Source organism: Aulonocara stuartgranti (genome assembly GCF_965226115.1).
Source record: "Aulonocara stuartgranti genome assembly, chromosome: 19".
In the NCBI taxonomy this organism is placed as follows: Eukaryota; Metazoa; Chordata; class Actinopteri; order Cichliformes; family Cichlidae; genus Aulonocara; species Aulonocara stuartgranti.
In genome coordinates, this window is record NC_138955.1 from 14,708,692 (window position 1) to 14,735,521 (window position 26,830).

The window sequence follows — 26,830 nt, forward strand, 5'->3', positions numbered from 1 at the left end:
CTTTCTGGTTTAATTGTGAAACCTTTAAGAATACATGTGCTGTAAAGCGCTCTTTCTGTAAAGTTACCCCATGACAGTAAGTCTGACCAAGTATTCATTTGTATCTTTCAAAATCCTTTGGGATTTACTGGAACTTACAGTGATGATGCAATTTTGTGGTGCTTTTATTAATATGCAAAACAAACAACCACACCTCATCTGAAACTACACAATGCTGATGCAATCTGTCCTTGAAAACCAGTTCTCCTGCTAGGCTCAAAACCGTTTGCAGCTGTCCACATACTTCTGTGTTGACATTGTATGGTTAAAAAAGAAAAAATGACTTCTTGGAACCATTTTCAAAGAGGAAAATTAATGACAATTAAACAAAACATGACTGAACAAATACCAAGAATGTCCAGGTAAATTTCCAGGAAGAAGAGCATTCACATGAATCTAATAAAACTTTAAATTACATTTTGTCCATCTAAAAAGAAGTACTCTCTTTATGAAAAAGGGCACATTATAAACATGGACAGTACATTTTCATTTGTTCAGACTAGCTGTCCAGTGAATCACAGATTCACAGAGATGATCAGATGTACAGATAAACAGCAAGTCAAAACAATTATAAGAAGTGTAATCACTACAACAGCTAAGGCTCAAGATCCACAGAAAATGCATAGTGTTTGTTTGCTTTTCTAAAATTTAGATGTACTATGAACTAAACCTCTCCTGGCCACTTCAGTCAATAAGGTTGTGACCATCCACCATTTGAAGAAAATGGGTCCTATATTTGACATGCAGAATTAATAAAAATGAATCAGAGGTGGATTTAGCAAATGCATGTTGTGGTGTGGAGCAGATGTGGTGATAAAGACTGTACTCACTGGAAAATTATATATATAAAAAAACCCTTTCCCTCTATTAAACATTTCACATTCTTCCATTCTACTCACTGGTAGTTCAGAGGGTTCAGGGAGAAACTCAGCATCTTCTCCAAAAATAAAATCTGGAGGCAATTCTGGATAGCGTGCATTGAAAATGATATCCCCTGCAAGAAAAGAGAAGAACGCGTTATTACTCGCTTTATTACAACAAATCTGAAATGTTTGCTTGTATTGCAGTAAGTGTTGTAAACAGCCACAATTTACCAAGGAAGTGAGTGAGCTTTGATCACATATAAGATCATTTCCATTCAGTTTTAATCAAAGTTGACTTGCTCTAAACAAATAATTAAAAAAGAAAAAAAAATGCATCAATCTTCTATATTCTGTCTGGTATTAAGAAATGAAAGTATTTTTGAAGCATTACTGAAACCAGGAAATTGTGGTGGTTGTGTGGTTTTACTAGTTGCACTAAGCACACAAAGTGCATTTAAGCTCTAGCGTCTTGTAGTTTAAGTGCCTTAAATAAGAACATTTCACATGCACCCTTGCAACCATTAAAAACCTTGGCACACCAGCACATTAGCAAAAGTTTTAAGATTATGCATTTTAATTGCATATTTAATTTAAATCCCATATCATGTACCCCATATGGTAAACCACACACTAAAAAAAACTTCAGGCAATACATCATCTTAAGTTGTTTTTTTTTTTTCTTTTGGTAAATGACAACCGGCTGAATGACAGTGCAAGCTGAATGACACATCCCATATTAAAAATAGCAATTACTTGTAATAATAACTCTATATTAAACATGTTTTGGTGCGTGATTAGCAACCTGCAACCCTGAGGCTAAAATATACAGTTCCCTTAATTCCTATGGGGACTGACTTTAAAAATGAGCCAATCCCTAGAAACTCTCATGTTAAAATGTTCAATTTTACAGGACAAATAAGAATAAACATCTTCACAGCCTGCTGCAAAACACTATTTTGAACTTTATGGTTAGTTTACCCATTTATATGGGATTTTCCTTAAACTTAAAATTGGGGCATAGCAGCTTTGATTGACAGGTGTGTTGGTATGGCCAGCTGTAGTGGATAGCTTTTGTGTTTGAGCCTTCAAATAATTTTAATGCAACTATCTGAAAGCAGTTTACTCTTCTGGCACGTGTAGTAACACATCATTAATGTAGTTGGTATTTCAGTTTTGGTGAGTGGCATTCTTCTTCTATACATGTTCTTTGGTGATTACCACTCTTAATGAGCAAAGGCAAGGCAACTTTCAAATGTACAGTAAGAAGAGAATCACTCTGCACACTCCTGTCCTATTACAATGATTACCTCAGATACCCACTGCACTCATTGTGTCACAGCTTTGCTATTCTACCGTGAAGCTACAGAAAACACCTACAAGTATACAATTAACCTTTAGACACATGAACTTAAAAAAAAACAAACTTTAAATATTACTCATATAACCAGTAGAATAAATGTAGGTGCACACAACAGCAATAAATTCTAGATTTAAAAAAAGATTATTTTTGCTTAAAGTAAAAAGGGAGAAAAACAAAATATTTCAGTAAAAAACATTATGTTTCATTTTTCTGAACTTATAGCGTTATATTCATCTTCTTTTGCCTGCTCCATTTCTAACTTTGCATGCAAACTTGCTCCACCCGAGCTGACGTCCATCTGACATACAAATCTTGCTGTTTCTCCTGGTAACTCCAAATGAAACTCTAAGCATCTTCATCTCTTCCAGCTTCCTGTCTTTTTGGCTACGTTCACACTGCAGGTCTTAATGCCCAATTCCGATTTTTTGATCAAATCCGATTTTTTTGTCTGCTTGTTCACACTACAAATAAAATGTGACAGCAAACGCGCTCTAGTGTGAACCCTCAAAGTGGCCCGCATGCGCAAAAGAAGACGTCACACACAACGTGCTCCGTTTAGACCCAGACCAAACAGTATTGTTTGACTGATGGCCCTTAATATACAGACTTCGGACTTTACGTTTCCCAATTTTTGCTTTAAGTTATTTTGTTATTTACATAATAATGTAAATAACCTAATAATGATCCTTATTGCTGTTTAAGAGAGGAGCGGTGCTTCAAAGGATAGTTGCAGATTTCTGTCAGAATCTGCAGATTATACAGTACAAATAAAATGTTCACGTTGTCTTCTCAACAGTTTCCCTAACATCTACACTGGATGGCCAGGAAGCATTCGCGATGTCTTCTCGGGTGCTTCTCCGGCACTGATAATTGGCGTCTGTCTTGTGTCACTGACGTAAAAGACGGATTTAATGCGACATGACCGTTCAAGCAGCAGTCGCTTTCTAAAACATCAGATATGTATCGGATTCAGGACCACATACGAAAGTGACCCAGATCGGATTTGAAAATATCGGATTTGTGCCGTTCACACTGACATACCATGATCGCATATGGGTCGCATAGGGTCAAAAAAAATCGGATTTGATGCGCTTTCGCCTGCAGTGTTCTGCCACGAACTCCAAACCATACATCACTGCAAGTTTTGCTTCTGTCTTGTAAAGCTTCCCTTTCAGTCTTGCAGCAATCCTTCTGTCACTCTGTCCACACCACCCTGCCTGTACTCTTCTTCACCTCTCATGGCCTGACCACTGCTTTGGATGGTTGACCCCACATATTTACTGTAAACTACATTACCATATTCAGACTCTTTGGGTTCATTATGTCTTATACATGTACTCGCCCATTTTCTGTTTAATAACTTTATTTAAAATTATTACTAACATATTGAGATAAAATTATAAAAGTATAAGCGCACACTGGAAATGGCCCTCACTGAGGGCTCACATAACAAAGCTTGGTTCACAATGTTCTTAAATTACGTTACACAACTCTATTTCTGTGCTGCAAGACGTCCTGTTCTGCTTTTTTTTTTTTTTGTTCCACACAGCAACAGCAAGAAGAGGCAAACACACACATGTGGAAGTATTTTTCCAGTGGAGAAGAGTCAAACGAGGAAACGAGAGGTTGTGTCGTAAACCAGCTCCAAACCACTGGAAGCTTGACAGAAAAACTGCTGGCGTGGTTCCAGAGGGAAATGGAGGTCTTGGAAGAGCAGACTTCACAGGTTATAGAGGCTTTTGTATGATGTTTTCTTCATACATCCTTAGACAGCAAGAAGAAGCTTCACTCAAACGTGACTGCATAATGCACCTTCTCTCCAAATCTTATTCAGACAGACGTTTTATTGAAGTCAGAAGGGTACAATGTGTACAACTACAAAGCAGTACCAGCCATGTCGGTCACGTGGAAGAGGCTGGGTTTATATTGATAGTGATTAGCTGTGTACAGAGTGTGCCATGCCAAGCAGATCCATAGACCAATCTGCAGCTCTGCATCTTTGATTAGACAAACCTCTTTCCTGAGGCCAAAGCACAGGAAAGTATAACAGCTGCGTGCCACGCCAGAATACCCGTGCCAGTTTTCTTGTTCTTTGTTCAGATTGCTGCTTTCTGTCTCCATTAATTTCTGTTTAACTTTAAATACAATTCAAACAAAAATGAAATATAAATGAACAAAGTGGTGAAGGTGTTAGGGGACACGGGGTCATCCATGAGAGAATAAGGTCGAGTTGGACTATGGCAAATACTGGTCACTCTACATTCCTGTCATCACCTATGGCCGCCAACTGTGGCTAGTGAAAAAAAGAACATGATGACTGAAGATATAATCAAAGGAAAAAGGAGCTTCCTATTGACGAGCTCAGTCATGTAGGAAGACCTCAAAACAGAGGAGCTGCTGCTCCTCCATACTGAAAGAAGTCAACTGGTGGTTCTGATATCTGAGTAGGATGCCCTCTGGATGCCTCCTTAGTGACGTGCATCAGGCATGTGCATTTCATGGGAGACTGAGCCAGACCAGAGACACAGTGGTGACATAACGTCTCTCAGCTGATTTGTGAATGCTTTGCTGTCCGCTCAAAAAATATGTATTTTTTTCACAACATAGTCATTTTTTCCTTCATTTTCATACTATAAGTTTCATTTTTACACACATTTTTACTTTAGGAGGTTCAAGAAGGAGTTTGGGTTTAAATAAAACCTTTCATACATTTCAAGTCATGCACATAATCACCAGAGGGTTACTTCATCAATCAATCAGTGATTACTCTGTTATGGCGAATTGGGTCCATGGCACAGCATTTTGGGGGAATTCTGGTGAAAAAATGTTTTGTGGACTAACGAAGCTGACATTAAATAACCTGGGAAGGAAGCCAACAACATGTATGATCTAAACATATCACTACATACCGCTATGAAAACATCATTATGACAGCAAAGTATGGTTCCAGGCTGCTTAGCTGGCTCTGGATATCGTTAACTCCCCACCATCAGCTAGAAAACTAATCCCCAGATATCTGACATTTATGCCAGAAATCATCATAGAAAGGGGACCTCTTCTGCTTATTTCTAGCCCCACAGTTTTATTCCTTACTCCACTAGAGTAGCTTTGCATGAGTCCTAGTTCAAAATAATCATTATTTCATACTGGGCATTCGTACGGCCACTTAGTTTGTCTGAAAGGAATAACCCCATCTTTATGACATCATACAGAACCGAGTGCGGAGAAAACAGTCTAAACAGTCTGTCTAGAACAGTTTAAACACAGTGTTTAATGCACAGGTTACTTGTATATACTCTGACCTGATTATCTTTAACTTTGGACATGTTTAATTTGAGCAACCAACACTGGAACCGAATAAATATCAGAGAAAATAAGGAAAAGAAAGGGCTCATTTAGTTTTTTTTCCACCTGCACTGGGACTGTTTAAACTTTCAAGCAACAGAGTAGGGTTATTTAAGAGCTGAGCTGTATATATGTGCCTTTCTGATAATTGCAAAAAATGTTTTCTACAAGGAACTTGTCAATCTGCTGCTCCTACAGCTTTTAACTTTTTTTTTTACCTCTGAAATATATGTATGTTTTTAACTTGTGATTCTCGTTACAACATGTTTTGCAGTGAACCACATCTAACAGAGCTAGAATAGCAAGATATATAGCTGCACAAGCCTCGGGGCTAACCCTGACTTTTCTGAATAAAAATGATTAAAAATCATAATTAATGACATTTCAGCATTTCAGAATATTAGACTATACAAACAAAACAGTCTAGGTATAACAAACATAGGCATTAAAATAAAGCATACCTGTATAATATATAAATGACCTCCAGTTATTTCAGTTAATAAAGTAGTGTAATCCATCCATCTGAGGGTTAAAGGGTGTGTTCAATAAAAACACAAATGCATAATTATGGGTGTGTTTGTGTATACTTGGGGCTTAAATGAAGATAACATTTTAAATCACATTTTAAAAACTGAATAATGCAGAAAACCTTGTCATGCCAAAGGATTCATGTTCAAGGTTCCTCCTATGACTTTATTTAACTTTGAAGAAGTCTATATCTTGTACCACTATGTGCCTTTATTGCTGGCTTGTTGGGGTTGCGGATATGTCATGTTTTTTTTTTAACTTCTGTTTCTCGAGAGACAATCCTTTAACGTCACTAAAATATAAGTTAAAGCAAAACAATCCATGAGTCTAGCCGCAACATCTTTATATAGCTCATAACCATTTCTGCCAGAACAGTTCTTTTTTTGCAGATTATGCAAAATAAGAAAAACCTACTTCCTCTGTCTGGAGAAAATGTGGCCTTGCCAGGAGAACAAAATAGTAACTATGATCAAACTTAAGATGCGCACTGCGGAACTTTTTGTACATGAAATCTTGACAAATTGATAAATACAATATCAGTCTTTCCACAAATGTGGACCCCTTTTATTTATTACTAGGAGTTGCACAATAAGGGGACTCCTAATAATGCTTTGAAAACAACTCTAAAATGTGTAGGCATCTGTTCATAAGTTGATAAGTCGTCAGCCACAGCTTCACCAATCAAGCTGACATATCTGGCTTGTGTTATGTCTGTATCTTTGAAGTGGGTGAGAATATCAGCTGTAAAACCTGTTGAGAGATTTGGATCAATGTGAATGCAAAAAATATTCAAGTTATCCTGATAACTATGTTTTTTTACAAGATCTGTTACTTCAACGCATTTAATTTGTTAGGCTCCCGTAAAACTTTGGAGGCTCCAGTCACAGTCAATGCAAGCAAGCACCAATAAGTTTTGAATTTACCATCACTATCACACTGACTGATTTTCTCCCTCGGGCTCTGGAGAGAAAGCTTGTGATGTGGCGATTTGATTGAGAAGTGAGCGGCTCTTCCAGTAAACGCTCAGTGGCACAAATAGCAGCATGTTTTATTGGTGTTATTTCATTACCATCATGAGAAAAATTGCCATCTTGTTTTTGTAGTTAAGAAATTCCTGTGGTTGCCTTTGGTCTTAGTGCCTGCTCAGTAGCCGCAATTATAAAACCCACCTATGGCACTGTGTATTAAAGTGACACACAATGTTTACGAGGCAATTTTACTTGCAAGCCCAACCAAACTGACTAAAAGTCTTCCACATCATTTTAATTTCAATTTGATTTTTGGTTTTATATCATGTCAGTTCACAACAGGGGCTAAATATCACTAAAAGAGAGAACCCCAGTGACTTGATAGTGAGGAGGACAAACTCCCTTCTAACAGTTAGAGACCTCTGGCAGAACCGGACTCAGGGAGAAGCAGCCATCAGACTCCTTTTCCTCTCATCAGAGAAAAACAGCAAACTTTGAGAGAGAAGAGAAACTAATGAGTAGGATTTGGAATCTCCCAATGTAACTTCAGGTAACTCTGGGTTTACTGGATTATGAAGGGGGTTCACTTCCTATTGGGCCAGGATAACTTAGGTACAGACCAGTTCTCTTCTGGAGCAGCTTATACTCAAGATAAGAGACCAAGATGTACAAAATCACTACATCAAAATACGCACTTAGCTTTCATGTTGCATCTGTTCAACTGCTCGCCAACTTAAATGTCTAATGAGCCAATCAAGGCAACAACTTGCAGGCATAGTTGAGATTGCATTCTGAATTGCAAATAAGCATCAGAATGGCAACGAAAAACCATTTAGGTGACTTTAAATGCGACAGAGGCTCGTCTGAATATTTCACAAAATGTTACTGAGCTTTTTCCACACAACCATCACTAGGATTTATATTGGATGGTTCAGAAAAGAGAAAAAATATCCAGTGAGCAGAAATATTCTGTGCAAAAATACCTTCTTGATGACACAGTTCAAAGAAGAATGGGAAGACTGCTTTGAGGTGACAGTAAGTAACTCAAATAACCACTCATTACAACCAAGGTATGCAGAAGAGCACCTCTCAATGCATCGAACCTTGAATCAGATGGTCTACAACAGCAGACGACCACACTCCTGTCAGCTAAAAACAGGAAACTGAGGCAACAATTCATATTGGCTCAACAAAATTGGACAGTAGAAGAAACTCTTGCCTGGTCTAATGAATCTTTATTTCTGCTGCAACATTGGAACAGCAGGGTCCAAATAATTTGTGTAAACATTACAGTATGGCTCCATCCTGCCTTAAATCAACAGTTCAGGATGGTGCTGGTTGTGTAATGGTGTGAGGGATAGATTTTGGCACACGTTTGGGCCTCTTAGTACCAGGTGAACGCTACTTAAATATCACAATCTGAGTATTATTGTTCATCTCCTTGTGGCCATAGTGTACCCATCTTTCTGATGGCTCCTTGCCATTACTGTACTTAAACGGCCTCCACAGTCACCAGAACTTAATCCCATTTTTGGAATGTGGTGGCACAGGAGATTCACACCATGCATTTGCAGCCATTGTCACTGTCAAAGAATGTGTCCAGCTCCTTATTGAATCTGTCCCAGTACAAGCGAGGTGTACCTAAAGTAATCAGTAAGTGCAGATGCTTAGGAATAATTTTACTGGTAAAAGCTTTATTCATATGGAAGCAATTCACCACAACAGTCAATTAAATGGGGCTTTACTGTACAGGCAAATTTGCTGTGCCAGAGTTGCAGCTGAACCCATCTTGCACGCCATTAGAATATATAAGCAACACATTAATTTAATGTAATTACACATTACATTAATTAGTATTCAATTCTCAATGCAAAAAAATGCAATTATAGTCAGATCTTCCAGTGTTTAGTACTTTAGCACTTAAACTGCACACACATTCCTACAGGATGTTTTATATTAGAATATAGCTTACAAACTGTGCAGCCTTTCCTAACACACAGTCTCACACTGCTGCTTTGAATAGCTGGTGTTATGTGTTTAACCTCTCCAGATTTTTCTAACATTTTTTTCCTTTTGTAAAATTCACTGCTTCTCTCTTTCTTTGTAAAACTTGCTGCTCTGCTGCCAAGAGACTTCTCCATGTTTTTGATTGGTCATACGCTGCCAATTCTGTCTTTTTCATGCAAACACTGCTCATAACTCGCAGTTACACTGGGAAACCCTGGGCTGACTTGTCGAAGTGATAACCACCCTTGTGTGACTGCTTGCCCTGATTGCTGATCTTCCAACAAGTGAATCCAGATAAGGAAGAGATGTCCTGGGTTTTTTGACCTTGCTTTGTACTTACAGTCTAAATTTGAAAAAAATGCTGAGTGAATCATGGGAAGTCTCCCTGCAGTCTAAGCATATAGCAGTTTTACAGTACCTTTATTTAGCTTATGTGCATAGATATGGATACTTTGAAAATGATATTGATATGATATCACATATTCACTGTTATGGCCTTAAATGATGTTTCACTGCCTGTTAGACAAAAGTGCAGCTTTCAACTCTAATAACGGTTGAATTACATCTTTTTCTTTTAAATAAAACTGTTCCAGTGAAGATGTTCTCTTTCCAAAGTGCAGGCCAATTGCTCTAGACACTGAATATATTAACCTGCGCACAGATGGTGGCCTGCAAATTGAAATCATGCCAGTGGTTTAGAGTATAAAGAACACTTAAATGTTTTAAGAAATGAAGTAAAAATGGGCTAAATCATGCAATCAACAAGATTAGACTTTAATCTGCTGAATTTAAGACATTATGAATGCAACTTTCAACCCATTTCACATCCAGTTTATTAATTCTAACTCCATTTTGTACACAAAACAACTCTCACTTTTTATTTAATTTTTTTTCCTTTTGTTTTTAACGTTGATTGCAAGGAACAGACCTGATAATTATAATTATTCCACAAATGACACCCTCTTGCAACCACTCGACTGATGAAATGTTTTTTTTCGAGTAGTAATTATACAGTCAGTATTGTGCTAAAAGTCTAAATGACTGGTGTATGTAAGATTCAGTGACTGGATTAGTTTTGTAAGGGCCAAAATAGCTCAACAGAAATGCAGGAAAATCAACTTTGTTAATTTGTTTTTGTGCTGGGTTCATTGCTGTAATGGTTTTGAGTGTCACTGTTAAAGTACAGGTCTAGTATTGTCTCATTGTAACTGTCATAATGACCGATAGATGTCTTCTTTAGGGATCACATATTATAGCTTGTTCAGGGCCAATACCCACAATAAAAAATGAAATATAAATAAAATTTGCTGTCATTCCTATCCTGCTTCATTCCTATTGATTTCTATATCTTAGTGGTAAATAATCTGGATCATTGATCACGTTATTATTGTATTTGTCCTGGAATGTGTGCTTTTGCACACTGCATTTTTATGTGTTCACAAACCGCACTGTTCTTATTCAATTATTTTTCAATGTTATAAGCTTTCATGTGACTTTTTAAGCCATTATCTACAGATGCTGAATCTGTCACTTTCACATGACAGATCACTATGCATAATAAATAAGGAGCCCTGGCCCTTAATTAAAATCAACAAATAGCAGCAATTAAAGTGACAGCATCAGAGCATCTCATGACCCTCCTACGTTTAATGAGAGGCAGAACTGCTAGTTTACACCTGCTAATTTTCTTTGTTTCTTGCCCTGCTACCATTAGCTTGGTCTATTTTCCATATTTGTGCTGATAGTTTGTATTTCTTCTTCTTACTTTATGGAGGACAGCAGCATCTGTTACAGAGCCTCTGTAAAGCAGACTGCTAGTTTTTCCTGTTAGCTTAGACATTACTACTACTCCAGATAGCTTGACTGCAAGGCACCGAGGTGTAGCCTTAGCTTAGCTTTAACTTTACGTTACAGCAACAAAGTGACAAATTATTAATTAACAGTTAAGTGTAATGGGGAAACTTTGCATGCTAGTCACTGATGAAATAGAGCACTATTACGGTGCTGTAACTTAGCAGAAGCAGATGATTGTGAGGATTATTGGAACTTTAACTGTGAATCACAACCTATACTTTTACATTTTTATATTTTTTCAATTTGTGTTTTGTCTTTTTTTAAAATCACTGTACAAACATCCATTTGTGAAGGCAACTGACTCATAGTTCCCGGTCTCAAACATCTGCACTAATGCCTCCTCAGGCTGGTTGTGTTGACAAATCTAATCATTATGATCAAAGACTAAAATAAAAAGTAAACACACCAGCCACTTCATTAGGTACACCTGTTTGTTAGCATAAATATCGGCAGCTCAATGCATTTAAGCATGCAGAAATGGTGTAGAAGACCTGGTAAAGTTACAAACATAGAATGAGTTTGAAGATGGCATGGTTCCTGCTCAAATAACCAGTTCTTCCAACCAAAATAAGTACAAGAGCACCTTGTCAACCTTCAACCAGATGGGCTACAGCAGCAGAAGACCACACCGTAGGGCTGCACGATTAATCGTTAGAAAAATCGCGATCTCAATTCATACTTATGTGCGATCTCATTTCCAAATGCCAACGATTTAAAAAAAAAAAAAAAAGACAACGATTGTACTGCATTTTGATCCGGGACGTACTCTGCATGAAAACAAGCGCTCACTCTTCCTGCTCAACAAATGATAAGGGCGGAGCCTTATGGTAAATGGTAAATGGCCTGCATTTGTATAGCGCTTTTCTAGTCCATAGGACCCCAAAGCGCTTTACACTACATTCAGTCATTCACCCATTCACACACACATTCACACACTGGCGATAGCAAGCTACATTGTAGCCACAGCTGCCCTGGGGCGCACTGACAGAGGCGAGGCTGCCGGACACAGGCGCCACCGGGCCCTCTGACCACCACCAGTTATACCACGTGATACAGAAGCTGTGCCATCTGATGCTAAAATTAGCAGGGAAAAAACAACGGAGAGCACGTCAGGGATGACGAGAAAGTGACAGGAGAAAATCCGTCCCGGTCAACCACCCAAACACCAATAACGGGAACCTTATACAGCGCTTCCCTATACCCATCGAACTTCCGCAGGCACAAAAAAATTACGGAGGCTTTTACTTATCACCTGACCAAAGATATGGCTCCCATCAACACTGTGCAAAACGAGGGATTTAGGAAAATGATCAACACCCTAGACAAATGCTACACAGTGCCGTCCCGCAACTACTATTGTTGCACTACCTGCTCTATACATGCAGTGTCGAGCAACGGTGGAGACGGAATTTCAAGCAGTACAACATTTTGTAGCAACAACAAAACGTGAGACATTTGTTGTTTTATGTTTATTTATTGTTTTTATGTTCAGTTTCAACTGTTACGAAGTTGATGTGCAGTTAATAAGTGCAATAAATATTTATACTGGAAAAGAAAATCGTGAGAGAATCGTGATCTCAATTCTAAGCCAAAAAATCGTGATTCTCATTGTATGCAAAATCGTGCAGCCCTACCACACCGGGTGCCACTTTTGCTAAGAACAGCAAACTGAGGCTAGAATTCACACAGGCGCACCAAAATAGTACAACAGAAGGTTGGAAATATGTTGCCTGGTCCGATGAGTCTTATTTTCTGCTGCAACATTCAGATGGTAAAGTCAGAATTTTACATAAACACGTTTTAACGTCCATTCTGCATTCAGTTCAGGCATGTAGTGGTGATATAATGGTATAGGTGTAGTTTTTTGGCACATCTTAGAACCAATTGAGCAAGAATCCAGCTCCACGGCACACTGGAATATTGTTGATGACTATGTCAACCTTTTATGAGCACAACAATTTCAGCTATTTCAAGTTCTGTTTAATTTACTTGACCATAATAACCTTGCATGCAAACACTAAAGCGTCATTGTCAAGACAGATCTCGTTGAACTTACTCTGACCCATATTGGATGAAAGTAAATGTTTCCCCTCCAATTTTATAACATAAAATCTAAACAAAGCAGTACTGACATAAATGCAGTTTTTTGGAATGTAATGAAACCTTCATAATCTTTACTTTTTTTTTTTAAAGTAAACTTTTTTTACTTTAAAAAAAAACTTTGTTTGCTATTAGTTCATCACTTTCACACAGGCCAAAAATTAAGCAAGATTTCAAGCTTCTGAAGAACCTTAGCTGACTCCAAGTTCTTTATCTCACTGCTACTGCTTTATCACTTAATATGGCAAAGCAATGTTTGCTTTCCTAAAATGAATTTATCAAAACCCAACAATAAGAACAACCTATCAGCTTACTGTCAGAAGCAGAGACTGAACTCTTGTGACTAATCTGAAAATGCCAAATATGACTGTGAATCATTTACTTACATTTAAGGGTTTCTCCAGCATAGGGAATATGGAGTTTAAAGCGATCACAACAGGGACCAGGCGTCAGAGATGTACATCTGAACATGAGGGAAGATGAAAACACAGACATTCAAATCAAGTAATCAGTTAACATCAGGGATTTTTTTAGGATCAGTATAGAGATAAAACAAATATATTGCTGTTTAGGAAGAGTTTGATATTTTTTTGACACTTTATCTTTATAGAAACAACACATACATTATTCACATTTTTACACAGTCTTGATCAAAAGTTTAAGACCACTTGAAAAATGGCAAAAATCATATTTTGCATGGTTGGATCTTAACAAAGTTCCAAGTAGAGCTTCAATATGCAACAAGAAGAAAAGGAAGGAAGACAAAACATTTTTTTGAGCATGCAATTTATTGAAAACAACACTTAAAATGAAACAGGCCGTTTTACAGGCAATCAAAAGTTTAGGACCACATGCCTTAAAAGCAAAAATCTCTCATTTCTTCTTGTTGCGTGTTGAAACTCTACTTGGGACCTTGTTAAGATCCAACCATGCGAGTTTGTTGGGGAAGAACTTGATCAACCTGCCAGTCCTGACCAAAACCTGATAGAACACCTTTGGCATCAATTAGAGCAGAGACTGTGAGCCAGGTGATCTCATTCAACATCAGTGTCTGACCTCACAAATATACTTCTGGAAGAATGGTCAAAAACTCCCATAAACACACTCCTAAACCATGTGGAAAGCCTTCCCAGAAGAGTTGAAGCTCTAAAGGGTGGGTCGAAATCATATTAAAAACTATGGATTAGGAAAGGGATGCCACACAAGTTCATATGCGTATGAAGGCAGACAAGCAATATACTTTTGCCAATATAGTGCATATGTGCACATGCAGATCTCAAATTAAAATGAATACAGAACAATTCTGAAATTACATATTATCTTAAGTCTAGTATTAAAAACTCATTAGTATAAGTTAAGCAGACAATTATTCTGCAGTGAAAACTCCACAAAACAGTATTTAATACTTTTCTTTTAGTAAAGCAAATCTCTTTGGATTTGGGGCTGTTTGTGACACAAAACAAAGAATCTTAGGCACTCTTTTTGGCTCACCGGGCCTAAAATGGACCCTGTGCATTCCCATGAAATAATCAATGTTCACTTAGTTCTCCAAGCTTTCTGAAGATCTTCCAAAGTTGAACAGTATCTGGTCTCAGTGGAAGGGTGGTTGTAAAGAATAAGTTCAAAAGCAAGGCAAACAGTGAGAAAATGCTGAGGTATGCCAAATTACACAAAAGCTGAACTGAATATTACTGACAACAGGTCCTATGGTGTAATGTATCCAAATTTGATCCTGGCAATGATATTTAACACACTGCCAAGGCAGGATAAGCACACCTGGAAAATGGAAAGCTCAGTCATGGATTGGCAACCCAAGAGCTCAGACCTCAACATTGTTGAAGCAGTGCTGGATCATCTTGACAGAAAACAAAAGGTAGCCAACATCCAGAGAAGAGCCTTGAATGTCTTTTAAGAAGCCCAGATAACTATTCTTGGGAACTGCTTACAGAAATTACGAGAAAGCTTGCCCAAGAGATTTCAGAATAGAGCTGGTCATACCAAATATTGACTTTCAAACTCATTAGAACATCACAGACAGTTTCCCCCCTTATAGACTGTATTTCCATGTATGCTTGCAGATGCTTTAATAGATCACTGCAACCATTTCCCATTTTATGAGCAACATATTAAAAAAAGTATAGTGGCGAAAAAATCTTTGCAAAAACCTTGTGGGTTGGTCCAAAACCTTTGTACAGTACTGTAACAATATTTGTCATTTAGCTCCTTTTTTCTTACAGACATCATTTGTGTAACATGTGATTAGTCCTCACCCAGTTTTGAGATCTGTGACACGGAGGCAGTTTGTGGAATCAAGCCCCACACGGCCATTCCTCACCACACTGCACAGCAGGGGACGCAGCTCAGGTGAGATCCGGTGCAGTGCGACTTCAGGGGACATATTGTTCATTTTACCCACTGTGAGCAGTCTGTAGAGACACGATAACAGTATAGAAATGCTTTGAATTATTTTATTAAAAAGCTAATTAACACAGTAGAAAGATTAAATATTAGTATTTGGTATCGATCTGCTGCCAGTTGTTTTACCCTGTTAGAATTCTAACAAAACATAGGTCCGAATTTGTTTTTCAACGATTAACCTTAGGTCAGCCAAACCTCATCCAGTCTCTTCAACCTGCTCCCTACTTTTCTTTAGATCCAGTGAAACACAGTGAATCTCCTTCTGATCTTCTACATCTGCGCTTTCTCCCCATAAAGCCATAGTGCTACTCACTGATTACCACCTTTCTTCTTAACCTAGGTTTAACAACACTTTCCCATAGCTTCATGGTATGAAGCTACAGAGACATTGGCTTTATGCCTCTGTAGTTGCTACAGATCTGCACAATACCCTTGTTCTGTACCAGTATACTCAGATGTCTCTCACCATCCAAGACTGTGTTCAGCCATCTGGTTAACAAGTCCACTGCCCTCACTCACAGATATAGCCATACCTCCACAGGTATGTCATCTAGACTAGCCACTTTCAACACTTCATTCTTTTCATAGCTAACCTTACTTCCTCCTTATTATTTCTCTGCACTTCCCGATTACCAACTGTCCTTCATTTGTCTTTCTCTTTCTCTCATTTTCTTCAAGGGAACTAATTTTTGAAAAACATTAAAGAACAGTTACAGTGGCAACAGACCCTGATTTATCTGGGACATTTTGTAACAAATCGAAAACATCTACAAAGTAAAATTGAGCCTTGTAATCAACGAAGTAGTATAAATAAAGACAATTGTTTCATTATTATCCTTTTTAAACTACAAACTTTAACTATGATTAAATATGCATTTTTTCATCATAATTTAAAAAAAAAAACTATTTCCCCCTTTCCATATAAGTCAAAGGCAATAAATACATATATCGAAAGTTTTTTTTCACTCCCTATAGCTTTCCAAAAATGCAATATCGCTGGCTTTACTTTTCAGCTATCATTTCCTGGTATTATAGAAATGTTTTCCCCTTCCTGTTTTAAAATTGCTACCTTTCTATCCAACTTTTTCTGAAAAATACAGATTTTAAGAGAAGAATAAAGCACAGTAACACAATATCCACAAAACATTTCTTAAAAGTTTAGTGTTAATATAAAAACATTAGAAGGAAGCTGGTTTAGTTGCAACACTGGAAGCTTCCTTTCGCACTATAAGCACACATGGAAAACACATATTACATATAATGTTGTAACATTTTAACGTTCTAATTTGGTGATACATTGAATGCGTTAAGGGTAAATTAGTGTTTATGCCACAGTTTGTAATTCAGATGCTCATAGGTTTGGCATCGTTAGCCACTGTTAGCTTAGCTCATACTTATGCGTCAAATTAACACGATTTAAACGTATAGCGTCCTCAAAACCTCCCCTGCCCATTTCCGTCCATTTCAATACAGCCTGCGGCGGGTGTGTGAGTACCTGAGAGAGATAGAAGTCTTTAAATTTCAGGGTAAAGTCCAATGTTTACTTCATACTCTGATCAATTTCCCCGGTTCATATTGTTATTGGGTCCTTGTGATAGCCCCACAGTTAGGTGCCTCTCATAATGCCTGTGGGTAAATTTACTTTCATTCTCTTGCAGGAGCCGAATTTCCTCGTGATATATTACCTATGGCGCGGTTTTGTTTGGTATTTTTATATCTTAACACTGTCAAATAAATCTAAACGTTTATTCATTAATAAAATGACAGTGGTTGATCTGGCAATAGCGATAACGCCAGGGACCTGTCACCGTGCACTTTGACCTTGGACTTCAAGTAGTGGGTATTCAGTTTTACAATCCGCAGGAGATTATTTGAATTCCAGGTAATTTAACACACTTCATTTTACTTTGGAGGTTGTCTAATTGATCCGGGTCATGATCTTTTAGTTTTTTGATCGGTTTATTCCTCAAATACTTGAGGTGTCAGAGTATTTGGCTGCATATGTAATGACATGTACTAAGAGTTTACAGTACACCAATAATACAAGATATTTGGGCTTGTACACGACATTACCATATGCTAAAATGGATAAAGAGAACAATTAACAAGTAAGTACAGTAAAGTACGTGCATTTCTAATATGTGAATAAATTACCATAAAAGAAAAGATTTTATGATACTGAGCTTTTAAAAGATTAAGGTTGACTTAATGGTTCTTTTAGTTATTTTCCTAAGCTTGAGTTATACTGGATCATTGAATTTGATACCAGTTTTAAACCATTATTCATGATATACTTGGATCAGCTACAACTATTAAAATCACCTACCTAAAAATTATCTTCCCTCTCCACCACCATTACAACTGCCATCATCACCGAGGCCTAGATATAGGATCTCTGGAGGGCTCCTACAGTTTTTGAGATTGAGACTTGCGAACAGATTGTAGGGTTTTCAGTTCTGGATCGTGGGAGCTGCAGATTTTGTCAAGCCCTTCAGAGCCTTTTGTGTTCCTCCAGCAGTTCTTGAGCAAGTTTTGCTAAATGTATAGGGATGGATTCAGCTTGTTCCAGTTTCAGTCCGATGCAGATACTTTGACTTAAGGCAGCGATACCATTGTTAAAATAAAAATTATTTCTGCTTTTTTTAATATAGCAAATTTCATTACACATAAACTCAATATATTTACCATAAAAGCTAAAAACTATGTAAGTCGACAATGTCTTGAGGGGATAAAAACAACAAAATAAAATACTAGTTAACACACATGTGCGCATATACACACACAGACACAGCTGTCAAGTGCAAACCTACAAGAATAAAAAAGTTTTAAGTATGTTTTTCAGTGTAGACACAGATATAATTGATCTCAGTTTAGCAGGAAGCTAGTTACAAAGAACAGGATTACAGTAACAATAATATTAATATTAATAATTCAGGGAACCATTAAAAGATGTCCTGAGATGTCTAACAAGGTTTTAGACACTGATCAAGTCAGAGATGTTCCACTGAGTAATCATCACTTTGACTGACGCTGGAAATTATCCTTTTTTTATATGCAAGTACACACTGATTTCCTAACTTTATAAAATAAAATGTAAGAAATGTACCAAAGATAATACATTACAGCAGGATAAAAATAATTAAAATATTCATATCTAGTCTCCTATCAGTTCATTGTGAGAACTATTTCTTCAGACTGCTGTCATTTATATTCAATGTACTCTAGTTTATCCTTTCCTGGTCTCACAGTTTCACTGAGTCCACCTCCTTCGACTGCTCCTTACACACACATTGGGCTGACAAGAAACGTGCGATGTGAAAATATATTAATGGAGTGAAACAAAACGTCACCGGTGTTACTGTAAGTGCAGTAAAAGCTTCCAAACAACAACAGAAGATAACAACAGTGACAGCGAGTAAGCTAAGAAAATATTCTTGGAAGTTTTTAGTAATTTCTGCTCTCTTGACCACAGTTTGTGGTTAAACTAAAAGCTTTTGCAAATATCAAAATGAAAAATGTTGATGTAGGTAGAGTCCAATGCTTCCAAGCTGCTGAGGCTTTGTTGTCATCTTCCTCCATCCTATGTTAGTCTTCCCACCAGTTATCAGTGCACTGCTTCCATCAGATGGTGAATTAAACACAGAACAATATAGAACTCAATTAAGTGGATCAGTCATAGTCCATCTTATTGTCACTGATATGCAATTTAAATATTGGATCAGTGCAAAGTATAATCAAACACAGTCAATCTTTTTTAATACATTTCCAGCAGTGTATTTCACAATCCACTTACAACACCATTGTGCGTGTTCTCCGCAACAAACAAGCAGACCTACTCTGAATTACAGTTTTTAAAGAAAATGTTTGTTTTGTTGCTTATTAAACAAAGCCGACTGCAATACTTCTATATATGTAACAGGCTACCATTGGCTGATAATATTAGTCATTTGATATATTGGTTGATTATTGTCTTTGAAGTTGACCTTTATCTCGAGCTTGAACGATATGGTAAAAAATACACTACATACACCCCCACTAATATTTGGTTAAATATGCTTTAGCAAGTTGCACCTCAACCAAATGCTTTTGGTAGCCATCAACAAGCTTCTGGCATAATTTAAAGATAATCCTCAAGGCTTCATTTTTGGCTCCAAGAGACCTTTCCAACTCGTGTAAATTTACAATTCTTCTTCTTAGAGCTTCACAGACTTCTGAGATCTTCATAAAGTTACCATGATATCCATGCTCATGAACCATGAACTTTTGACCAAAACTGTATAACCTGGTGTAATTTGCTGGGGATGGATTGGAGGAATTTCTAGCCTATCACAATAGGAGCTCGCTGCTCCTGCATTTTTTTTTTGCCCTCCACTTACTGATTTTTAGCAGGGCAACTTTAAATGGTCTGTTTTGCAAACAGCACTAAAATAAAAATGGAAATTCAATGCCAGCACTCCTGCCGCAGTAGAAATGACACCACATATGGTGGGTCATCCTGGCCCCTTTCCAAATCTGCATTGATCCATGCATGACTATTAATTTACCATCAAGCTCCAACAGTGACTCCAACCAAGTTCCAACTACTGCTAGCTAAATTAAAAAAAAAAGAAGAAAAGCATTCAGATTAGCAGGTCATTATATTATATAGAAGCCTCAACAAAAAAGATCTACAAATATTAATACTAAGGTTCAAGGTTGGCTAATAAGTACCTCTCTTCAAGGGTACAGCCCTTTATTTTAGCTTTAGTGACAAGCTGTTGTAACACTAAAAGTGCAGTAAAGGTTTTTGGTTTCTGAGAGTGTATTTAGCATGGAGTGAACATGTGAAAGACCTGAAATATGTCATTTCTTGTGCAAACAGAACAACCCTAACTTGCAAAATAAAAATGAAAGGTGATCACAAAGGCATAGAAATTATATCAGTGCACCGGGCGAGACCGTATGAGGGCAGTTTTGTCTGATTCACCACTGGGAATTTCCACCTTCCTGGGAGTGATTCACAGTCAGTCTCAAAGCATCCAGAAAAAACAGCCCCCCCCCCCAAGAAATATGTTGAGCCAAAGTACTCTGGTGAAATTGTTTACTAGTTCAACTCTCAGCTTGAAGTTGGTCTAACTTAAGTGGTTAGGAGGTTATGACACCGGGAATTGAAATAAAAAAAAATGCAGCTAGCGTTTGTGTGTGGGTAGAGCTGGAAAAAGTGTCTATAATCTGAACGTATCTGAACATTTGTTATACAGATATGGTCATATCATTGCCATAAAAATAGTTTCCAGTTAAGCCAGACACTGGGAAGAATGCAGGCTCACAAGGGTTTTTACAGTTGATCCAAAAGTTTTTTCTTTGGGATTTTGTTTGCAGTTCAGTCTAAAACCAGAGTTAACAAAGTGCAGACTTTGTATCATTTTATGCAACCTGACACACAGTTACAAGACAAGAGTGCAATATTATACCTTTAATCATCTATAGGTTCATGTAGTGTGTTAATAATATAGCAAAACAGACAGAACTTTCAGTTTTATCTCTTATATTAGCTTGGATTTCTAAACTATTTACTAGCAAAAAAATGGAATATTACCCGCAAAACACAAAGCATCGTCCTCCATAGCTGAAAACTGAAGCCAACACAGAAACACCAAAAGCTGAAGTTTCTTCTAATGGTTACTGGAAGCTGATTTTAAAACTTAGTTAATCTCCATAGACTCACATATGCAATTTTAAAAGAGAAATAACAAATTTATAGCCTACTACAAAAAGCAGTCGTTATCTCTATAGCTAATTTCCTTCTTCATGGCAGCTGTACGTAGAGTGATTTTTTTTTATAACTCAACTGCTCAGATTTTGGTAAAGCTTAAAATTGAGGGTGCTGTCACTGAGAGGTGGCTGTATCTGCTAAGGCCCCAGTCACACAGGCCTAGACCAGTCAGCAACCACCAGTTTCTAGAGAAAATGTGTATTACTCAACTGTTTGCCTAGTGGTCCCTGGAGGTTGTTGGCATATGCCAAATGACATCGGTTACAAAAGAGGAGCACTTGTTGTGATTGCTTTGGTTGTTAGCAGATTGTCTAAGTCACCCATAGTTTGCATGCAAGGTGCAGACCTTTCTGCAAATATTGCCATTTACTCTCTGAAGTGTACAAAATGTGCAGGTTTTATTTTGAAGGTGAATACTGACCATTCTGTGTTATACTTTCCACAGTTCCACTACCACTTGGCAAGTATTTTACAAGAGTTTGCAGGCATGTCGGTGTCTGTTGTGCAACCTCATAGTGACCAAAGCAATCAAAGATGTTTTTGAATCTACACTTTTTACCTCTTTCCAACCAATTTCAAACTAGTGACTACCAGCAAACTCCAGTAACTGGAACGTGCATTTTTCCCCTGTGTCCCATTTTTGCCAGATTGTTGCTGATTAGCCTCAAGACCTGTGTGACTGAGACCTAACTGTCTTCTAGGTTTTCACCTTAGCTAATTGTCACGAACAGTTAGGGATCTCTAGACCATGCTTGGGACTGCTGGTGCCTTTTTGAGTATTTTATTTATAATTATCTGAAAAATAATTACAGTAACATGATTTATTGTGTGGCTATTTTTACCAGCAGATGGTCTATTCCAGGGGTCGGCAACATGCGGCTCCGGAGCCGCATGTTGCTCTTTAGTCCTTATAGTGCGGCTCCGTGTGGTTTGGGAAAATAAATTAGAAGTATTTAGCTGAAGTGTATTTTATTTATGTTAGTTATTTTTTAACTTGTAGTTCTAAATTGGAAGATTATTGTGATATTGAAATATAAAAATAAAATTATATTCTATTATTTTTTCATCGCTCTAAATAAGCGTCACACTCGCGGAAGCCGGTGTACCCGCCGAAACGCCGTGCATATATCAAGACTTTCAGCCTCAGGTAGGCCAATTATGGACCTTCGGATCCACATTATGTCACCACCGTGAACTATGTTAAAAACAAACACCGCTCACGCCTCACAGATGACAGCGTACAGTCCTGGGTAAAGATGTAAGTGACTTCGTACAGCCCCGATTTGCAGACGCTGTGCGCAGAGGTTCAGGAGCAGAAGTCCCATTATAAAGATATCACGGTAGAACCGATGATGTTTCCATCAACATGCTTTTCAGCATCTCTTTATTGACCACTTTTCACACACGGTTGCTGCAGGCATACAGCCGGCTGTAGCTTTTCAGCTCACAGCCCGACAACACAACAGCATAGAGAGCACAGACGTTAAGGTGGCGAGGCGTGATTGCGGGTGTCGTTCAGGTGCGTCCGCCTCCCCTGCAGCGGCGCTGCAGACCACGCCCCGCTACACACATTAACCAGGTAAAATACATATTTAGGCAGAATTTTGCAAATATATATTTTTCATTTTTTTGCAGCATAGTGCTTTTTTTCCAATTATTTTTTAAAAGTCAGGTCAAGGCTCCAAAAGCCCAAAGGCGATATAAGGGTGGCGGCTCACAACAGTTTTTGTTTGCTACATGGATCATTTTAGTTCAGCTGGGTGTCTTTCCTTTTCTTATATTTCTTTAAGAGTTCAAAATGTGTTAATTACATAAATAATTTTCTCTGTAACATTTCATGGATTTCATAAGCAACACACTTTAGTTGTTCACACAAAGCATAAGGTAAAAAAAACAATATATACAGTGTTATCTTCATTTTAGATGTCAAAATGTATTTGCGGCTCCCAGTGTTTTCTTTTGCGTGGAAACCGGGTCCAAATGGCTCTTTGGGTGTTAAATGTTGCTGACCCCTGGTCTATTCTCTTGTTTTGGTAAATGAAGTTCTAGGATTTTATTTGGATGTTACTTATTAGCATTTGACCATTCGACAAATTAGCATTTGTCTGCATCTGTAGATGCAGTTTGTAAACCAAGCTAGCAAGCATCAGCATATTGCTTTGTATCCCACCTTCTTGTCCACATATTGTCATTCCAAGATGCAATAAACCAACATGGTGGCTGCAAAAATGCTAACACTGCTTCCAGAAAAATAACAATCTGCATCCTTCTTTCAAACACAGTCTGCGCTTAAAACAGCATGCATCATATTATTTTAAAAAAAGTGTTTAATATGTGTGAACCTCAATCACATGCTGGCTACACGCTAAAGTATCACTCATAAAAAAAATTTAAAAACTGCAGGTCTAAAATTGTATCACATTGTGCATGCGACTTTAATTACACTGTTTGTAGTGTTTAACATGCCCTTTCCTTAATGTGCTTTTTTTTTTTTTAACACATTTTGCAACACCTTTTTATAGCAAACGCTTAATATAAATGAAGTTTCTCACATTGGTCTGCTGAGCATCATAGCTCAGCTCAAGTTTAACTAGTAAGTGAGAATTTTGAAAGGGGTTCCCTGCTAATTCAAGTGGTCAGACAATGCAGTTCTTCACTGTAGTGAAGTTCTTGATGCCTGCAGAGAGAAGACACTATTCTGCAAGATGTGGGAGAGAGAATTGAGCCATCCTACAGCCAGCGGCCAAGCTTTCCAAGTCTTCCACTGCCTAGGAAGAGATTTGAAGAGATTAACACACTAGCATTAGCTCCGATACAAGCAGAGGATTGAATTAATTAAAGACTTTGCTGTGCTGCGGTGCATTCACATGGTGTAGCATTGAAACTGTCGCCACCCCACCCCCAGTAAGACTGGAATTTGTCCAACTCAGCCAGCCATGAATGCTCTATTTTTACCTTCTTCCTTGTTTCACTCAAGCTCATGCTAATGTGAGAGATAAATAAAATCAAGTGATTTTTGTTTGGAGGCTGTTGAGAAACTAGTTTACATATTTTGCCTGAAATGCCCCCATCAAGCTGCGGCTAAAGTCCTGTCTGTTTTTTGAATGTTGTGAAATTCATTGAACAGTTAATTTAAATTGAGAAAGGGCAATTGTTCCTGTTGTAATAATACAACCGTATGTGTTTGTGTGGCTTTTAATCATCAGATCATGACTGAGAAGGTCTTTGATATTGTGGTGGTTGGCTCCTGTATGACTGACTTGGTGAGGTAAGTAGATTTAGTCCATTATTTAACTTTAAATCTGGTAAATCGATGATAGCATGTGAAACAAGTTGTTCCACTGACAATGATTATAAATCATCTTAAAATTTTATGAGAAGGCTAAATCTGGGTGCAGGAAACGCCTCTGCTTCCTCAGGTGGACCCAACAGGAAACAGCACATTACCATGTTAGGAAACTAATTTCAAAAATGTTCAGCAGACTTTGTCAAATTTGTGTCAAGTCCCGATGTGGCTTTGCTTATTAGTTAGAATTGTGGTCAGAGGTTTATGTAAGTGCATCTCATGGATGAACGTCATTGTAATTTTGGTCTTTTGATGATTTCTTTGAACTTTTCCAGGGTGGAATTAATAAGGAGCATACCCTTTAATGCCTGAAAAAAAAACAAGTATAAAAATATATATACAGGCTCACATGGTTAGAATATAATTTATTTTTTGATAGCTATCAACAAGCTTCTGGTTTAATTCTGGCTGGATATCTGACCACTCTTCTTGGCAGAACTGATCATGCAAATTGGTTGGTTTCCTGGCATGGATCCAGCATTTAGGCACAGTACACAATCAATAAATATATATGGCTTTAGGAAGACCATTCCAGAAGCTTAATGTTAGCCTGCTTAATCAACTTGTTTCACTGTGGACAGTAATGCTGGTGTTTCAGCAGTTTCCAGTTCATGGCAGGCTTAAGCTGTGGTGGTTTCTGGGTTGTTCCTGAACATCCTAACCAATTTCCTCTCACCTAAATGTAACAATTTGGGTCTTGTTCTAGACTTTGGCAAAGTGGTGACACATCTGTAACTTGTACTTATGAAACTTGGTTGAACTGATGACCTTGAAATCTGCGGTTGAATAGAAACAGCTACAAGAGACATTCCCAACTTGTGTAAATCTACAACTTACTTTCTTAAATCTTCAGTTTATTGGACTTTCCCATTGTTCTGAGTCAGTCAAGTGGGTGCTGTCAACCTAATTTATATGTTCATATTAAACAAGGGCAACAGGTCAAATAATCAGGTAAACAGATGGAAAGGTAATATCATTGTGAAGAGTGAAGCACTTCAGACTTCAGAATGATATGCTAAGGTGAGTTTTGGCTTTCTTGCCCATAAGTCTGCTTTGGATGACATAAATTTCGTCATCAGATAATGAGTGTGGACTTTGGGCAGATGTCGGTGTATCAGCTTCACATTTGCCTTCTGGGCAGACTTCAAGCTGATTTCATGACAGCATAACGTAAATAACTTCTGAGGGCAACAGCCAGTATTGGTGGGTCACAGCAATGGTCTCATATAAAAAGCCAAGACAAAACAAAGACTTTGAAAACAAGACTTCCTGTTCTGCATGCAAGTCTTTTAGTGCAGTCTGATTATGATTGCAGACAAAGTCTGAAAAACTGAGTTGTATCAGATTATAGCCAAAGATTTCAAGATTGTGTTTCATCCATTGCATTCCTGTTTTCCACGGTTAATCTGCCTGCAGCCTGTTCAAACGTCAGTGCTACTCCATCAACAAATGGAAACCAAGACCCAGGTTTCCTACAGATTGTGCATATTTAAATGCATATAACTGTTTATATAAATTTGTTTTGAAGCTGTAAATCTGCCACCATTATCAGTGTAAACTGTAAAAGCTCAGGCTTAGCAACAGTAACTCAGAGGATGCACCTCAGAAAACAGTCAATTGTCTTTGCTTGTTTCCCTTTATTATTATTAACCACTGCAGCCAGCCTTTTCCTCCAGGGATTTTATTTTGACATGCACGCCTGATGGAAAATATGGCATAAGGGCTTAGGGGTGTTTTCCATCAGCCTGAAATGGTCTGCAAAGTCTTCCTACACTGGAATAGAGGAAGTGTTCTAAAGTTAGACAATGCTGCTGCATTTTCAGTATTTGTCCTAAAAGCCCCCTGAGTTACAGGAAACATCAGCAGTGTGCGTGTGTTTGGCTCAACGGCTTTCAGGCCATTAGGCAGTAATAAAGGGCAGGCTCCAGGTTCTAATCCGTCTATTAGATTGCAAAACACGTTCATATTGGACTGAAGAATGCTGCCATCAGCTTTCATGGCATTTTTAAAAACACATGATTTTTTTTAAGTGAATCAAAATTTTAAAAAAAAATAGACAGCAGAGAACTGAATTAAATGGAAATAATTTAAATTATTGAGCAAAAAGTTGTAGGCTGATGTTTTAGTTTTGTACGCCTACCCTTTCCCAGCATTTTTGTAACTACAATTTTTGAAAAGACCAGTAAAAGTAATAAATTAAAAACAAGGAAATAAACAAGATAAAAACAAATGTTCAGTAAACAATGG

General features: G+C 37.7%; 2 protein-coding genes across 2 annotated transcripts in view; one reads left to right on the top strand and one right to left on the bottom strand.

Annotated features, from left to right (window-relative positions):
• Positions 1-17,095, bottom strand: part of babam2 (BRISC and BRCA1 A complex member 2) — a 114,749-nt gene extending 97,654 nt beyond the window's left edge. Inside the window, exons 1-4 of the mRNA XM_082517150.1 lie at positions 16,978-17,095; positions 15,335-15,490; positions 13,451-13,527; positions 939-1,033 (exon numbers count right to left, since the gene is read on the bottom strand). Coding sequence (XP_082373276.1) covers positions 939-1,033; positions 13,451-13,527; positions 15,335-15,471 — 309 coding nt within the window. The 5' untranslated portion in view covers positions 15,472-15,490; positions 16,978-17,095. The remainder of the gene's footprint in view (positions 1-938; positions 1,034-13,450; positions 13,528-15,334; positions 15,491-16,977) is intronic.
• Positions 17,096-17,272: 177 nt separating this feature from the next.
• Positions 17,273-26,830, top strand: part of rbks (ribokinase) — a 57,336-nt gene continuing 47,778 nt past the window's right edge. Inside the window, exons 1-2 of the mRNA XM_082517151.1 lie at positions 17,273-17,364; positions 24,444-24,505. Coding sequence (XP_082373277.1) covers positions 24,447-24,505 — 59 coding nt within the window. The 5' untranslated portion in view covers positions 17,273-17,364; positions 24,444-24,446. The remainder of the gene's footprint in view (positions 17,365-24,443; positions 24,506-26,830) is intronic.